Source organism: Carassius carassius, chromosome 2, assembly GCF_963082965.1.
Source record: "Carassius carassius chromosome 2, fCarCar2.1, whole genome shotgun sequence".
NCBI lineage: Eukaryota > Metazoa > Chordata > Actinopteri > Cypriniformes > Cyprinidae > Carassius > Carassius carassius.
The window spans coordinates 8778682-8797705 of record NC_081756.1 but is presented as its reverse complement, the minus strand read 5'-3'; the positions used below and the strand labels follow the sequence as shown (position 1 = coordinate 8797705).

General features: G+C 37.6%; 2 protein-coding genes across 2 annotated transcripts in view; both read right to left on the bottom strand.

The window, feature by feature from the left end:
* Positions 1–586, bottom strand: part of LOC132101621 (furin-1-like) — an 83142-nt gene extending 82556 nt beyond the window's left edge. The window contains exon 1 of the mRNA XM_059506705.1: positions 151–586. The gene's annotated coding sequence lies outside the window, so the exon portion shown is untranslated. The remainder of the gene's footprint in view (positions 1–150) is intronic.
* A 3341-nt stretch (positions 587–3927) lies between these two features.
* LOC132096124 (stereocilin) lies at positions 3928–17106 on the bottom strand. Its single transcript, XM_059501313.1, has 28 exons — positions 16085–17106; positions 15472–15496; positions 14877–15372; positions 13241–14125; positions 13070–13132; positions 12228–12353; positions 11907–12073; positions 11636–11822; positions 11431–11546; positions 11223–11355; positions 10960–11142; positions 10320–10358; positions 10075–10245; positions 9800–9949; positions 9266–9324; positions 8977–9100; positions 8246–8328; positions 8028–8163; positions 7156–7352; positions 6929–7019; positions 6665–6824; positions 6405–6574; positions 6168–6323; positions 5930–6072; positions 5697–5845; positions 5496–5593; positions 4167–4314; positions 3928–4037 (listed from the first exon to the last, which is right to left on the bottom strand). The coding sequence occupies exons 1-28, from the start codon at positions 17070–17072 to the stop codon at positions 3943–3945; spliced, it is 5538 nt and encodes a 1845-aa protein (XP_059357296.1). The 5' UTR covers positions 17073–17106; the 3' UTR covers positions 3928–3942.
* Between the last annotated feature and the right edge of the window lie 1918 nt (positions 17107–19024).

The following is a 19024-nucleotide window of genomic DNA, read 5'->3' as shown; positions in this document are numbered from 1 at the left end:
TAAAAAAAAAAAGGGAAAGATAGTCAAAAAACATTCTGTGGTTCACATAAGTTTGAAGACTCTACTTTTAGCACGGAATAAGTCACATGTCTTTTTAGTTCATGACACAACAGTCCTCACGGTAAGTAACTTACTAAATTAGTGGCTTACCTCAATGGCATCAGCTGCTAATCTTCCGTTTCCTCAGACACCAAGTAAATCCACGGACACGACGGAAAGTCCTCTGTGTCTGACTGAGCCCCAAACAAAGCTGAACTCAGAGTAAGTTAGTGTTGTCAGGAGGACAGACTCAAGTGTCCTGACGTGCTGGACTATACTGAAGTCCACGCGCACTCATCTACTGTACAACAGGGAAACTTTGCGATAGGTTTGCTTGCTCTGTCGCACGTAACGCGACGCTAAGGCATCACTGAGACCCGGTTCGTCTGAGCCACCTTTGGACCGATAAGCCAACATAGTTACGGACACATGCTGGAACGCTTCAAATCGGCGGAATCGAGAAAACAAACAAATTGTTTTAAAAAATACACCTCTAGCCAGGGACTGGACTGGAGAGGTAGTCCGCAGACTGCTTCTCAGGAAATACGTCACAGATATACGCAATGAGATGCGACGTCAAGACGCGACGCTTGAGCGCGTCACGCGTTGTGCGATTTGTTTGCGCCATCTGCTGGATACACGCGCGCAGTAAAAAACTTTAAAAAAAAAAAAAAACGTTTTTTTTTTTTTTTTTTTTTTTTTTAAGACTAGTAACGACCATAGAAAACAAATATAATAAATGAAGACAACAAAATGGTTACGATATAATTAATGTATGGCGGTGATTTTTTAATACTTTATTAAAAGCTTGCAGGCTTGTGTTCATTCACATTTATGTATGAAGCACCTGTATATATAATATAGCCTATACTATTTTTTTCCATGTTATGTAATTACAAATATCTTCTTAAACCAAAATAGGGACATTACTGCACCCCATGTTCACTTCACTGTGGTATTTTGACCCAACTAAAAAAAAACAACTAATATGATTTCTGGCTTTAAAATTGAGATTTGATATTTTGTCTAATGAATTAAAACCATAGACTGTATGCAGGATGTCGTTATAGGAATGACTCATATAATACATAATCAGTTTGACGGATCATGAAAAAAACTATTGTTATCTAAATTAAAGCTAATTATTAAGAATTTAACTTTAAGTATTAGCGTAATTAAAATTCGTTTATTTGTTTTTATATATATTTTTAATAGAATCATAATTCATTTTCGCAATTCACATTTTCCTCTTAGAGCTTTTCCAACCTTACATACTTAAAAAATAATAATAATAATAATAATGGCAATAATCAAAATATCTTGCTATTACAATGAAGTTCAGGATAAACCTTGTTTTGTAAGCATGTATGTACGCAACAATGCAATGTTGCCATAATCTGTATTATGCTTATTTTCTTCTCCTTCTCCTTTTGTGTGTGTATGTGTGTGTGTGTGTGTGTGTGTTTTTGGGGGGGGGGGGGGGTAGTAACAGTCGCGCATACGCAGTTCACTTTCAAATACCCCAAATGTGTTGGGGGTTTCCGGGACCGTCACATTATGGACTGCATTGAATTTTACCACTGGTATTTGATCATTCTTCTTTATTTATCATAAACGTGTTTATGCGACTTTCTGCGTACTTTAGAAAATGTAAATATGTTCATTTTAATGTTAAGCACAACAGTATTCTTTCCACTAGTAGCTACGAGGAAGCAAAGCAACACTTCAGCTTCAAGTCGGAATGCAAATTAGGCTGATGAGGGCGTCCTCTGTCGCCCATCAATTAGATTGGGAGCATCTATCCACAGCTGACTTAATGATGCAGCTAATGAAGCTCCTAAAGCCCAAACTCATTATGATCACGTCAAACGGGAACACGTTTCAAAGTGTGTATTTCATATTTCACTGTTAGCTTGTCATTATGGTAGTATTCAACCATCGTTGGTTTGATGACCAAAGGTCAAGTTATGTTTATGTTTTTATTTGTCAGTAGTCTTTGTGAAAGGCAATGTAATGGACTGAGAAATCATTATGTAGACCAGAGGTCTCCAAACTCGGTCCTGGAGGACCTGTGTCCTGCAGAGTTTAGCACCAACCCTAATCAAACACACCTGGACCAGCTAATCAAGGACTTGTTCAGGCAAGTTGGAGCTAAACTCTGCAGGACACAGACCCTCCAGGACCGAGTTTGGAGACCACTGTTGTACAGGTAGTTGGACAGTCTGTTAGCTAACTGTATTGCATAAGAAATGCATTAGAAACTCTGTAAAAAGCTTGTTTGCCCCTTAGCCCAAAAGCTACAGTTGTGTCTGTAATTATGGAAGGAGCCATTCTTATTTGATTTGTTTGCAAAAAAACTGGTTTATTTGTGCACTGAGTCTGATTAATCTGTGTATACAGAAGAATGTCAGTGTTGGGGAGAAACTAGTTACATGTAATGGCATTATGTCATTTAATTGCAAAAATAAATGTAACTGTAATCCGTTACAGTTATTAAGAAAAAAAGTCTAATTATGAACATTTTAACAATTACAAAGGGTTTTTTTTTTTTTAAGTTTAACTGTTTTTTCCAAGGCATTGTCAGATCAGATGCCAGTGTTTCCTGTCATAGCTATGCAAAGATTTCATTTCAAAAACAGTACTAAAGCTATTAATTTATTTCTAATGATTTTAAATCTGAATTTAACTTTAGAACGATCTCAAAGTAAAAAGAAAAGAAAATAAAAAAAAGTTGTGCTAAAGCCTGGATTTTGTTGTGGCTGATTTAAAGTTAAATTATTATAATCATAATTAAAGTGAAGAAGGATTTTAAAAGTCTGCCAGTAATCAGTGTTGTGTACCACTGTAAGGTTATCCCTGCCTGCTTTAAATGTTTGAAAATGATTAACAGTTGAAAACATTTGTTAGAAAAGTACTCAGTTGCATTACTTTAATAAAGTTATTGAAATAGTTATATTACTTATTACATTTTAAATAGAGTAACTTGTGATCTGTAACCTGTTGCATTTCCAAAGTACCCTTCCTAACACTGCTAAAGTTAATTGACTAAACAATGCTGGGCAAAAACTGCTTGATATCAGTTTTAATGGGGAAATTTATTTAGTTTATTTAAAGGAATAATCCACCCAAAACTGAAAATTTACTTATGAGTTTGTTTCTTCATTGGAACAAATTTGGATAAATTAAGCATTAGATCACTTGCTCACCAATGGATCCTCTGCAGTGAATGGGTGCCGTCAGAATGAAAGTCAAAACAGCTCATAAAAACATTACAGTAATTCACAAGTAATCCACACTATTCCAGTCCATCAATTAATGTCTTAAGCATGATATGTAAAAATTGATAGCCTGAATGCACTGTAAGTCGCTTTGGATAAAAGCGTCTGCTAAATGCATTAATTTAATTTTAAGCAGAAAGCTGCATGTGTTTGCAGTTTTAACGTTATAGCTGCATTATGGCGTTTTAACTTTAAACCATGACTTCTGACAAAAATGTGACTCCATAATCCAAAATCCACCAACATATTTGTTTAGAACTGTTTTGGACTGTCTCGCTTGTAAACAGTGGTTGATCTGTGTATATTTCTCTTCTGATAATATTGGAGAAAGCAATATTATGGATAGAAGACTAATATTTCAATCTGAAGCAATGGTTTGAAGTTAAAAACATCTTAATCACTTTTCACTTCACAAGATGTTAATTGATGGACTGGAGTGGTGTGGATTATTGTACTGTTTTATCAGCCGTTTGCATTCTGACGGCACCCATGTTGACTCTAAATAATGCTTAAAGTGTTTATTTGTAAATATGTAAAACATTAATTTTGTGTTTGAGTTGGCATTTAATAATAAATGTAAGAATTCAATAAAGAGGAACAAATAAAAAGCCTTGGATTATAATCTTTATAATAGTATCCACAATGTACAGACATAAAGAAATAAATATTTTCTGAAGCTGCTGTCAAACCATGGAGCCAATGATGGAGCCTGGTTCCTGCCTGCAGAGACAAATATGTTTTGTAGAAAAATGACAGATCAGTGACAGATCAACAATTACTGTATGCAGTTGTCTATGTGCTTAAGAGTCCAAATAACGACATTGTTTAACCTGGAGCGGCACTGCTTACCTCTGTGCTCAAGCATGAGTTCACCTTCATACTGGGCCATGCCAAGTGCTTGTCTTTGTTCGCTGTCTAATTCTGCCCACTGCTCCTCTGTCACGGCACAGGCTTGTTCAGAGCTCAGCCAAGACAGCTGCGTGGCACTGAATACCACCTGAAATAACGAGAATCGTGATGAACCAATGTTGGCAACAATTTGGGGTCTTTCTTGTGTTGATTTATGGTTGGAAGCTCTCAGTTTAAGGCAAGTCATTTACAGAAACACATAGCACATTCAAGGCCACTACAAATTCATTTTACTATACACATGATATTCAAAACAATTTTTTTTATTGCTTAACCCACCAATCAAGTAATTGACCTATGACTTGAATATTAATTTTGGTTTAAAGTTCACATGGTTTTGCTTGGATGCTTTAAGGACATATTCACATACAAAGTGAGACTGCATTCATAAATAACAAAAATGCCTGTTTTTAAAAGTGGGGTTATTTTAAACAAGATGTAAGGCATCTTGATGTGGAACCATGAACAAAACGTTTGCCTGAATGTATATAGCAGTGATGCTGTAGAGGGGAATAATTGAAAAATGCAAGTTTTCTGAATGGTTTTAGCATGTTAACTGTCTAAAGGTTTAGTCATTATTACTTTTCTTCTGCTAATTTCATGGGCAAAACCCAGCCATTTTAATAGGAAAGATTGAGAATTTCACCTGAAGGCGAAAGATTTGCCTGTGCAGATTTTGCAAATGGTTTAATCACACAAATTTAGTGCATTGACCAATAAAATGCTGCTGTGTTCGAAAGCTCCTTCTCTGTGAGCAATGCTTTATACAATCCAACACAATTGACAATATACAATGCACCTTTTTTTGTGTTCACGTTTATAGTTTGTTTTGTGAATTTTGGGGGAATCCATGCGATCCAGGCGTAAGATTTCCCAATGAAGTTTTTGCAACACATTGATATTTGTCACACAGATTAAACAAATTTCCCGACAGAAATATGACTGGTTTGAAGTGAGTTCTGTGTGAGTTGTGCATCAAAAATGCTACACTTATGACAATGATGGATAATACATTTTGTCAATAGAATAGAGATGCATGAAGCACTTCTTATACAGAAGTCGCTTTAAAATCAAGCAGCCTATTGTTGGTCAGTGCATCCAATTGTAAAAGTGCGTGACCATCATGACTATAAGCGTAATCAGCATGATGAATTTCTGTTGTACCACACAAAACTCTCAATTGCAAAAATTGAAGAAACCGGATTCAGCAGTACATGTGACCACGCCTTTAGAGAATTAATAAAAGGAAAAAAAGTGCAAATCACTCACAGCAAATTTTCTTGGAGGTATAAGAGTTATAGCTGCTGGAGTAAGTCCTTCCACTTGCTCTTTTATTAGTGCAGACAACACCATATCCTCCAGCCCAGCTGAAGACACAGAATCAGTTTGTCTTATTTTTTATAAGCCTGCCCAATTTGGCATGTGTATATTGTCCATTGAACTGACTGAAATCGAATCCACCATGAGTACCTGCCAAAGTCCCAATCTCAGTGAAGACCTCAGAGCCCCAGCTGCTGACTGGACCAAAGCCCAGAGGATTGGACAGGCGTGACGTCAACGCCTCGGTCTGCTGCTCAGAACACGGCAGTACCAGATCCCTCAGAAACAACGCGGCCACACTAATGGACACAAACACAATGCTTTAAATGGGTTTAGGTGAATCATTTTGTCTTTGAATTGCATCAACTTATTTTCCCCCAAACCTCAGGTTGAACGGATCTAGGCGGGACATTTCAGAGGAACTGAATCCACAAAGCAGATGTCCAAAAGAAACAAGCTCCACCACGCCAAGATCCTCAGGCTTTTGTTTAAGTCGCTTCATTATACCAAGGACAACTGCTCTCATCTGTTAAAAAAAAATAAAATAAAATAAAATAAAATAGAAGTAATGTATCTTTCCTGTTAAGAACTTCAGGCTAATCCGAACAATTGAAAACGTACTTTCTTTGCACTCCACCCACTGAATTCCCCAAGATGGGCCACCACCGCCAGATTGGACAAGTTGACAGCCTGTAAGTCTCTTTCCCCCATCTCTGTCACTATACAACCCAGTTCCAACACCTGTTCAGGTTTAAGCTGCCTCACTGGCTTATACACCTAAAATAATGGTTGTTGTATGAGATAAAGCATTTTATAATCAACAAACAAAAACATATGGACAAGCATAAGCAGCTTAACAGGTCTGAGTTCCATCCAAATTGCTTCACGTTGCTCGGCGTCAAGTGTGTCGTCTTGACCGATGAACTCAACACACATCTTCAGCTCCCTCTTCTTCATTCGATTCAGCTGATAGGACCTCCAGGCCGATGGAAATGTCCCTTTAATGTCTGCACAGCTTGGAATAGGTCCTAGTAAGCAACAATACATGATTTACCTTTCCCAAGAAGTCATGAATGATATCTAATGGATTCTGTAAATGAATACAGCACACAACTCACCCCTTCTCATCCACCATGGACCTTTAACAATCCTGTGGGTGAGACCGTTCATCTTTTCTTGTAATCCTTTCAGGTCTAAACAAGCCTTTCCCAACTGGCTGTTTTTCCAAAGCCACTGGCTCATCAGAACTAGCTCAATTGTGTCTTTTCCTAAATCAGCCTTGAAGGAAAAGTTAGTAGAGGGAAAGTTGTAGAGGGTTTACGTGATGATAACCTGCACAATATTGAGCTTTAGTTGAGTGGAAAGGCCTGTGTTTCACTAACCAGTGGTAGGGATCTTATCTGCTGAGGTGAAAGAGTGAACAGCAGTCTACCCACATGCTCAACATTCCCAACCGTCCATGTTTTCGGATCTCTATAACAATAGGGACTGTCAAATATCCAGTACAGATGCAATTTGTATTTTGCTTGCAGTGAGGAAATACATTTTGCAGCTGCAGTTTGTACAAAGCGGTTGTCAACAATATGAAAATAGAATGACTTTGTCTCACCCCAGCATGCTTCTCTCTGTGAGCAAAGCTGCTATTTGTCTGAAGGTGTCAGAAGGCAGGCAATATTGTTTCAGTTCCTCTAGTCGCAGTTTCAGAGCCTCTCGGTCCATGTGAACTAACACATCCCTGTCCAGGAAAGGCAGAAAAGGACCGAGTATGTCCATGGAGGCCCCGGTGAGGCCATTTTCGGAGATGCCCTATCAATTGAGACAAAAGGATGGAAAAGAAGGACTTCTGAATTTTTATAAGAATGTGTATTAAGTCTGCAAATTTTGATTATATGTCATATTTGACTTGTACTGGATTTGGCATACACTACAATTCAGAAGTTTGGGGTCAGAGTTTTTTGCTTTGTTTTGTTTCTTAAGAAATTCATACTTTTATTCAGCAAAGGTGCACCTAATTGATCAAAAGAATCTTGGAAAACAGTATCAAGGTTTCCCAAAACATCAGAATGATTTCTGAAGGTTCATGTGATACTGAAGACTGCATTAATTATTGCTGAAAATGTAATAATTGTAATAATATTTCACAATATTGCTATTACTGCATTTTTAATCACACAAATGTACCTTTGGTAATCAAACAAAACTTTTGATCGGCACTGTATATGACTTTCAGTTTGAACAAAAACACAAACCAAATTTATATAATCCCCCCACCCCCCTTTTTTCTTTTGCAACAGTAAAATTAGATTTCACATGGGTTTCTCTCTCTCTCTCAAAAAATTAAAAAATAAATAAATTAAAATTTGGTGCAAATACCTACTAATGGATGAGGGCATAAGTTGTCTGGGTCACTGTGAAATTTTATGAAATGTTCCACTGTAATGACTTGCAAATGTTGAAAATCTGCAATGATTTTGTGCTTACGAGTGCATCGATAGCTTTCTCTGCTAGGGCCGTTTGCTTGTGTCGTGGGAGCTGGAGAAAGTCAATGAAGTGTTGTCGAACATGGTCCAGTACACTTACGAGTGAGGAGTTAGACAGGAGCTCCATCATAGTCAGCCTGAGAGACACAATGCAACAGTAGGACCATGAAACTAAATGAACAACCAGTGAGAATATGTGTAGTCAACCACTGATCTTACGGTAATCCTGCAGCAAATGAGGGGTCCAAGTCATTTAGATCAATATCAGGCCGTTTCCGTAGCTCCACCACAATGCATTTCCTCTGTTGAAACATAACATCAATGTTGTTCATTTTCCACAGACACACTAAAAACGTCCCTATCATACTCAGTTATGTCATAAACTCTTATTAATGAAATACATTATTGGTGGGAAACGTGATCATAAGTGCCATGAGCTATTTTAAATCATCTTACTTTAAGGGATGGTTCACCCAAAAATTACAATTCTTTTATTAATTACTCACCATCATGTCGTTCCAAACCCGTAAGACCTTCATTCATCTTCGGAACACAAATTAAGATATTTTTGATGAAATTACCCTATTCTGACCCTACATAGACAGCACGGGAACTGCCACGTTCAAGGTCCAGATACGTAGTAAGGACAGCGTTAAAATAGTCCATGTGACATCAGTGGTTCAACTGTAATTTTATGAAGCTATGAGAATACTTTTTTTTTCACAAAGAAAACAACAATTTATTCTCTTTCGTTTCAGTCTCCACCACCATTCATTCTGTCTATGGAGGAAAGCTGATTTCGTCAAAAATATTGCATGTAATGACAGAATTTTCAGTTCTGGGTAAACTATCCCTTTAATCACAATATCATAATCTCTGCATTTTTCCTTTGGACAGCAAAGGCTTTTAATGGTAAGGTGTATATTGAAAAAGATTTCTCATATTCTTACCAAACCAGGTCTAAGTCCTCCTGGCAACTTAGTGATGAACTGCAACAATTCGGAGAAGCCTGAGTCATTTACCCAAAGCTTCAGCCAATCACAGCTCATGCCACCAGCAATACGACCTAAATCTCTTCAGTGAGAACGAAACATTTTCGTATGAATGTTTTTACATTTTAAAACAATACACCAGCTTGCCAAGACCAGCATTAATTTACAAAGTAAAATATACTGTAGATGATGAGGCTAGTCGACCAGTCAACAATCATAAAGTTTAGTAATGCTAGATATCACTTACAGTAATGACACTCCTGTGATGTTCACGGTCCGCTGAGTCATTTTGAACAGCATTTGAGCCTGTTGTGTCAAATACAACAAGTGAGTCTGAGAAACTGGATCGCCCTCAAGGTTGTATCTGATACACTTTTGGCTGAGACAAGGTCTCTTTAATGTGGGTGATTATTAATTTATATTCCCTCGTGGAGCCTATCGTACCACATTAAGATCAATTTGCTTGATGGCCATTGAGGGACTCAGATTATTATTTTACTGAAAGGTCTCCTTTGAAGCATGACAAATAATCCACCAGAGAATTTGAGATTAGTTTTGTCTGGCAAGAGCAGTACAGGGCACTGAATGTAATGTACAGAGTGCTAGAGCTGAATATTTAGTGCTTCTATAGTTGCTTTAAAATTTCAATTTCTGAGTGAAAATATACATGTAACACTGAAAAGGCCTGATGTTCTTGGACAGTGTTATCTGAAGTATGCTTTGTGCATTAAAGGCAACTTTAAGTAAAAACAAGTTTCCAAAAATGAAATTAGGGTTGTACCTGTTGGTGAGACCATGGCATATCCTTATACAGAGATATGTGATGAAGGACTGTCTCTCCATCCAGAACTGACATTAATTTCTTCAAGGAAACGAATGGTAGAAGACATTGCAACTGCTGTGTTATATTTGCAGATGTGCGTTCCAGAGCCTTCAAACAATCAGCATGTGTTATCATACACCAACAGACCAAACCAAATCTAATGCATAAACACAAATGGAAAATGGGGAAATGGTGATTGTTTTTTACAGAGCTCAAGCACTAGAAGCCCCAACCTGTTGGAGTGTAAAATGGGCCATCGCTCGATGAGCAGGTTGCAGGTCAGCCAACATTAAACTCCAACACAGACAATCAGGCGAAGACTCAGGAACAACCAGCTTTCTCAAGAAAGAAGGCCCCAGACCCGGAAACAATGGCTTTAATCTGCAGAGTGTGTTGGCACTGAACTAAACAGGATTGAGACTGTGAATACAAAACTCACTAAAGGTATGCATCGTAACTGGACTGGTATACTGCTTACATTTGTTTCTTCTGCTATTTTGGTCAGTATCTGGAATGCCTGCATTAAATAGAAGAAATAGAAAGGTAGAAGATTCAGAATTAAGAATTTGTCTTCTGTCCAGTTCATAGTTTGGAATTTGAATTAAATTGTTCACACCCCACAGAAAGTTTAATTGGATTGACAGGATAGGATCTTTAAAAATCTATCTCTCCACACTCCATGGAATTCTTCCATTCCACAAACGGTTCTTCACTCTTAAAAATAAAGGTTCCAAAAGGGAATTTTTTTTTTTGCAGCGATACCTTAGAAGAAGCATTTTTTGGTTCCCCAAAGAATCTGTCAGTGAACAGTTCCTAAAAACAAAACATGAAGAACATCTTCCAATGAAAAAGATCCATGATTGGTTCTTCAAGGGACCACATTTGCCAATAAAGAACCTTTATTTTTAAGAGTGTCCATTGTACAAAAAAGGTTCTTCAGATTGTTAAAAAGTTCTTCACATTAACTTTTTCATGAAAGGTTCTTTGGGGAACCAAAAACGATACTTTATTGGCATGACTGTAAAAAAAAACACACTTTTGGAAGTTTTATTTGTAAGAGTCAATTAATCAATCAATCATTCATTCAACCATTCAAACTTTTACTCTACTGTGCATACCTGTGCAGTTGGGAAAGTTGGCACACCTGGCAGAGTTAACAGATGCAACAACTCATTTGAGGACAGCGGCTCCAAAAATGAAGCGCCCATTTGTGGCAGCATACCATGTAACGAGGCCATTGCCGAAGCTGATAAGACACTGGCATTTAAGGATTTAAGGGCCATCCCAAGCCAAAGTGACAGCTGCAGATAAAATAACTCTTCATGAATAACACTTCAAATATTATTACACGATGCACAATATCCAGAAAATCAAGGCTCACTCTGCCACTTCCACTGACGTGTCCCTCTGATACACATTGTGCCAGCTGCTGCCACAGGACTGGTGAGAGATTTGATGTAGACAATAGCTGTTGTAAATCCTCTGAGTTCAGGTAGCATATGAGAACTCCTAACCTGTTGAGAGAAACATGGTGTATTGTATATTTGTACATTTATAAATGTCAAATGATATTGAAATTGGATTCGTACCTCATTATGTTGTTACTCGTCAGGTTCTTCCCACTACCAAATACTGTACGAAGTACATGGCATCCCCTTGTGGCATCCAGACTGCTGTTCCCCAGCACCTCCATTAAGGGTGTGAGCTATAGGTCAAACAATCAGATGTTACTTTCGATATGGAAAAAAATTTAAAAACAAAACAAGCAGGATCCCCTGATGGATACACACTCACTTGTTGAGATGTGAGCTGCTGAAAGTGACTGACTGGGAGATGTGGAAGTAGAGGCAGAATGGAGCTGAGGAAGTATGGAGGCCATGAAGGCACATCTCCAGCTATGCTGGACTGCAACATGCGTTTTACGAAGGCTTGTTTTTGCGGAGACTTCATCTCAGAGCTGTGATCACTTATGGCCCTCAGTCTGAAGGGAGTGAACATAATAATTTAATTAGAAGGACACTGGGCAAAATCCTAAAATAATATTGTTTCGATATGATCCACTTACACACTTTCATTGACCATGAGAGAGGCAGGGAAGGTCATAATATCTGAGACAGACATGTACGGTATAAACTGGGAGAGGTCGATGAAAAGCTCTGGTGTGACACGTGGAAACTTGTGAATGAAAGCAGCTGTCATGGTTTCCATGGCCTCTTGTTCTTTTGGAGAGACCTGTGAATGACACTAGTTATATGTGCTTCTAAGTAGGGATGTATTATATATGAGTATTGTATTGATTATTGGATGACATTAAACAGTTTTTCAGTCAGTCAACGGGATCAGTCAGCATTGTATAATCTATATACAAGCATTGGTTTTTATTTACCTGTATAGTTTCCACTTGAAGTTGATCCCAACTCTGATGAACATGGGAAAGGAATCTTTTCACAGCATCTTTTTCCGCTGACAAAACTACACTGCGAAAACTCTCTCTAGGCATCTGTAGGTATTCCTTGGAGTGTACAAATGTCAGAATTAGATATTGACAAATGTGTACTGACAAAATAGTGCAGTTTTGCGAGGAACGCCTGTGAGTTCTTTTTGCTTACTAACCTTTAAAAAACTACAGTTTGGAAAGTGATATGTGTAACTCAAGGGTTTTCAAACTCAATTTTGCAAGATGGTGCTAAAGTAAAATAATGTATACAATCATAATAATAAAGATAATAATAATTGTAATAACTATAAAAAAAAATTAATAGATTCCATATCATATTTCAATAAGTTCTTATGATTTTAGCACAATGATAATTTTACAATCATGTCATTTTTATAATATCATGCTTTTTTTTACACTCTTAAAAATAAAGATTCCAAAAGAGAATTTTCACAGCATATGCCATAGAACAACAATTTTGGCTTCCATAAAGAGTCTTCCAGTTAACACTTCTTAAAAGAACAATTTTTTCTTAGTTTATAACATTTTAATCATCTTAAGAACCTTAATCCGCTACAAATAACGTTTGTGCAATGGAAAGGTTCCATGGAATTTAAAGGTTCTTTAAGGAACCAGGAATGCCTTTAAAGAACCTTTCTTTTTAAGAGAGTATTTTATAAATAGTATCCCCTGCAAAGGGATATTTAGTGCTCTTGGCATCAAAAAGTAAAAAAAAAAAAACCTGCATTTAACTGACAAGATGATTTGTCATCAGTAAGAATAAGTTTTACCTGCATTAAAAATCTTAAAGCAGAGGAGTTGCCCTCTCTCTGAATGAGATCCCACAGGACAGGCTGCTGGGGAGAAAAGCATTTGAAACTGAATGCATGGTAACATAATAATAATAATAATAATAATATACAAGCATGAAAATATTTACAACTTTTAAATGCATGACATACACTGAAACAGCTTAAAAGATCCTCTTTTAAGGTTGAGTTCTGCTCTCTCTTCAGGAAGATGCCAACAGTATGAAGGACACTTATTGATGCATCGGGTCGTAGAGTAGCCCAGAAGGAAGCATTGTCCTGGAGGCTGGACAGAAGAATGGCCTGACCCAGGCTCTGACGCACCTCTCGTTCTCCCTCCTCCATACCCGCTGAGAGCCCCACCACAAAGTCCAACACTCGAAGCACATAGCTCACCGTAGCTAACCATCCCGTGCGTTCATCCACTGTTCCTTCGCATAGAGTGATCTTATGAATGGTGTCTTGTAGAAAGGGCAAGAGGTTTACACAAAGTTGAGAGGTGTCAAAGTCATATGGCGCTGGCAGCATGTCAAACAGCATCTGGAGGACGCACTTGGCACCCTGCTTCTCTTCAGAGTTCAAACAGTAGTCTAAGAGTGAAGGTTGCTTTTGAACCAATGTGAGGTACAGTGTGACATTTTTGCAAATATATTTCTTCAAACCTGCTTTACTGCTGCAAATCTCTAGGGCGGTGGTGTTCATAAAATGTTCTGCCTTCCAGTTCAAGTAATCACAGTTTTCTTTGGGGACCCCATGAGAGTGATTAGGGATGACTTTGGAGCAGTACTCCGCCGCCCAGCTCCCATCTTGGGGTAACTGAGATGTCTCATTTCCACACAAAGAGGCCGTAAGGGCTGTGTTATTGGGCAGAAAACACCTTCTAAAATCCTGGGCAGTTAGGGTTTTGCTGCTTAGCAGTGCTAAGCAATCCTCAGTGGCGTCTGGAGGAGATCCCCCAGAAACATCGTTGGAGAGTCTAAGACAGAGGTCATCAATACTTGACTGGTTGAGGTACTGGTAATCCTTTGTAGCTTCTGCCTGAGAAAAGTTTGCAGCAAGTTAATTGTTAATACAGAAAACGTTAAAGCAATAAGTTTACTCAAAAATAACAATTTTGTCATCATTTACAAACCCTCCTCAATCCAAACCATAAGACTTTGGTTAACAAAAATTAGGATATTTTTATGAATCCTAAGAGTTTTGAAAGTCCAGGTTACTATATCTTAGAAGTTCCAAAAAGATCATAAAGGAATTCATTAACAAATCCTTATGATTGAGCGCCATGAGCGGTTATATTTGTGTGGAGATACAATCATTTTATATGACTGACAGATTTAATTTAGCTTTAATTCACATATAATCACACATACATAGAGCGCATCACATATGGTAAACATGGAAGATCGTGCGTGCATAATGCATTAGAAACAAATGAGTTTTTTCTGATTCTGATAAAATTGGTTATCATGCATGCATTGTGCACGTACATTTGAGCTTCCATGTTTACCATACATAATGTGCTCTGTATATGTATATATATGTATACATAAATGCCTAAATAAAATCTTTTCATCTTGAATTACACAATTTTTTAATGGAAATTTTGGCTCTTTTAAGTTTTGGTTACTTGGACTTTCAAAGGAGGGATAGAAACCTCTCAGGTTTCATTAAAAATCTTTTAATTTGTGTTTTGAAGATTAACCAAAGTCTTGGGTTTGGTGAGTGAATATACATTTTTGGTTGAACTAACCCTTTATTCATAGAAACTAATCTAAAACTAACTGTGTACCTGATGTGCATGCTGCAGCCAGAATGTAGAGTTGGCACACACGGTTTTGTTAAACTCGTGAGCGAAGAATTCACTGCAAACATGAACCCAGAGAAAATCTTCCTCTGCTGCTGAGAGGTACCAAGCAGCATCAGAGCAAGTGACATGCAAGTCTACCCCAAAATGGTTGACTTCTGGTTCATGTGAGCCATTCTCTCCATCGAAAAGATTACAGTAGAGGAACACAGTAAAATTCGAGACACCCGTGAGACCAGTAATAGAGGCATTACAGGCAGCTTCCAGAATCTCTGCTGAGGGTGAGGGGTCTGAATCACTCTGCTCGTGGACTTCTGGCTGGGACTGGTGAAGTTTAGGTCTTCTAGATGAGTGCTGAGGTTTCAACATCCTTGTCTCCTCTTTTGGAGAGGGGCAGGTCATCAAAGACGGCCTGCTGGGTAAACCATCTGACCTGAAACCCATCGCTTGAGCGTTCCATGTCAAGTTATGTCTAATTCCCCTGTACAAAGAGGACAACAAAACTGTTCATTTACAATAAACTTTACCATGCACTTATAGTTTAATAATTCAAATTCTTGCTAATTCTCATGACACTTACCACAATATTAACTGCCTGAGGTCACCTTTGCAAAGAAACACAAGTGAATGGAAAAGTTCTAGGTGAAAAGTTATATACAAATCACAGATGATAGCAAAGCACTGTTGATTAACTGAGGAAAATGGAGAGCCGGCCACTGTATTATACAATTAGCCTTGATGTAACAGCATAGGTCTGCACATAATACCAGTGGTATATGGTTACCGACATAAAAGAAACAGGAGATTATCTAGACTATAAGATTTAGAGTAACAAAGATCTGGTTAATGACCAGCAATTCCATTGGGATTTCAGTCAGGGTTATGAGCCATTCAGTATTGAATTGAATTTTAAAATCACATATAATTTCTTAAATTCAACTGAAGTTGAAAATCAGATGCAGAATAGCAATTTGAATGGGAATGAAGTACATTTGAAATAGATAGACAGACAATGGATGGATGGATGGATGGATGGAATGACAGAATGACAGACAGATAGAATGGTAGAACAATAGATGCATTTCAGTAAGAATGTTTTCCTGACATTCCAATTTAAATGAATGTTCCAGGAAAACGATTCTATCCATTATGTTGGTTAGAGAGTCTATTTAAAGTAGCAGTTATATACTTGCCTACAGAACATCTTCCATGGTGACTGTACTGTGGTTCGCCCACCATGCTGCTTACATCATCTAGCAGTGCCTTGGTCATATGTGACACTTTTCTTCTCAGATTACCATACACACTGCGGCCGACATTGTGCAGAAATCCATGTCGGAGGTTATCCAAGCCCTGCAGGAGGGCAGGATTACGCTCCGCGAACTGTACTGCCCTTTCTCCTGCGCTTGACCTCGACAAAGCCTGAAGAAGCAGCGTCTGCATTGAAGCAAGGCTCTCTGAATCAGTGCCTGATTGGTTCAACAAGAGCTGCTCCTCACGAAGCACCTCAGGTGGCATGAGGAAGGGTTTAAAACGTCCTGTAGAGAGTGTGCCATCTCTTTGATTGCTTTCTACACTCAAGGGGTGTAGACTGACCACGGGTTTCCAGTTCCTGGTCTCCATAAACCTAATGAGCTGCTCAAGCCAGCTCAGGTTGAAGGCACAATCATTTCGTCCTTTCAGGACACAGATGAATCCCTGGAGACCTGCGACGGCCTGGCCGTACGTCCCACTGACCAGAGCTTGAAGAACAGTTTCGAGCAAAGCGCTTATAGTCTTCCAGTTATGGGAAATGAAAGTCAAGATGGGTTTTTGGGGCTGGCGTTCAGTGAGGGTCAAAATGCTTTGCACCAAACCCAGAAGTCCATCCCAATGTGGGCTGCCCCGGAGCGACAGAAACAGATCCTGAAGCCTGAAAGTGGGTCGCGGAGGACTCTTGCCATCCCATAATCCAAGTGATGTTTCCCTTCCCGTCTGAAGAAGAGAGTAGAGCAGGTTCTCCCAAAACTGGTCATCACCAAAAGGTTGCTGTCGATCATCTAATTCTGCACTCATCTCTTGCAGATAGATGGAGATGTTATAGAGGAATCCTGAGAGCCTGTTTCTATCAAAGGCTTTGTTTAAAGATGGGAGACTCTTGCTTTTCCTTGGCAGGACACCTAGAGACTTGAGGCCTCCCATAATGCTCCTCACTACGGAATGAATTTGTTGATCTTTCTGTCTTTCTGTTGGTGGTTGTGCTCTGTGTGGGTACCATCTTCCACCGTTCCTCCATATCTCAACAAGCTCCTTCAAAATCGCCTCCTTCTGGTCCTCTTTTTTGCTGGCTAACATGAGGGAAACACTCACAGAAGTTAGAGTGTGAAACAAATTGAGTCATTGTACAAACAAACAACAGGAACAGCCAGTACTGTCTTACCTCCAGCAATGGCTGATACTTGTTCCAGTATGAGCAAAATCACTACAATTCCCAGCTTGCCCATCCTAAGTTCCACTGCCTCAAGGAAGAATGGACGAAGTCATTTTAATGTCTTTAAGAGTGCATTTGTGTTCCTTTAGGAGCTGACCGAGACTTTCAGGGAGTAAAGTGTCACACTGTGGAGTGCACATGAAATATTAATGACTATCCACTGTCACTTGGCTAAACTTTCACAAAGAAAAAATTGCCACTTTCTAAACTAAACAATAGAGGTTATGAAAGAACTACATGAATAGAAAAAAATTCACAGTATTTTTCCTTAAAAAAAAAAAAAAAAAAACAATTTGGATATTAACTATTGCTAGAAATTAGACTGCAAATTATTATTATTATTAATATTTTCAAAATTTACATATATGCATCTTGTCTTAAAAAACAAAACATAAAATCCAGACATTTGGAATATACTATTAAAAATTAAAAAAAAAAAAAATTTTGTACTTACAAGCAGTTGTATCTATTTAATCCTGTCAGTATCTGTGGAAATAGGATTACGCGTAAATGTGAGCAAATTATTTCTCCGTCCTACTCTCTACATCCTCCTCTCTCAGCATTTGTCACTATTTGATCCGCTCCCCCTCCCAGTCATTGAGATTCAATTGGATCCTCAAAAACCACAGCTTCATGTTTCAGCGACATCGTCCCGTCATGTGCCAGCTGACTGTGTGCTGGAGTGAGAGAACAGAGGCTCAGGGATGTAATATGAGAAAAGAGAAAGGCCAAGGAATTTTAAGAAGGTATACTCTTGTATCACAAGGCAATTTCATAGTAATTAAGAATACAGGAGTTACAAAGGTAGGTTATAACTTCCGACTGAGGATAAAAAAGGGCGCAGTTGATGCACGATAGATAATGCACTTGTACATAATCCTGCATAATAAACAATCCAAAAATGTATGTAACTCAATCTTTATGTTGTAATGACAATTACTAATAGTGTTTTTTTTATTATTATTATTTACATACTACTGTATAAAAATATATAATATCATAGTATTTTGAATATTTCATTTTTATTTTAGCTTAAATCTTAGTCATTGTTATGTGCCTTTGTCATTTCTATTTGTTATTTGTATTTCTATTTAGGTTTAACTTATTATTATTTCAGTTTTAGTTTGAGCTATTTTAGTACAGCTTATTTTACTTTTTATTTTAATTAATTTCCATGGCAACTTATCTAATTTTATTAAATATTTCAGCTTTATAATAACACTTAACACCAGTGTTATTTTCATATTTTTATATACCATTACAGTATTTATGTTTTAGCTTTTTTATTATTATTAGTTTTCATTTTATTTTAACTTTTAATTTTGTTAGCAGCTTTTGTATTTATATATATATATATATATATATATTTCTACTTAGCTTTTTATTTAATTTCAATTTTAGTTTAAGTTTTTCAACTTAAACTTATTTTAATTCATATAGTTGCCAAGGAAACCTTTGTAATTGCATTAAAGTTTTTTTTTAAAAATATTTTAATTCATATAATATTTCAATTAAACAAACAAAGTCAACATTTTTTTCCTCAAAATCTTTCATAATCAGAATTTAATCACAATGAGCCCTATTTTATTCTTCAATCTGATATCGTCACCTGTGCCAACACTGACATAAAACAGTACCCTTGTCCTGGCAGGTATTGTTTTAC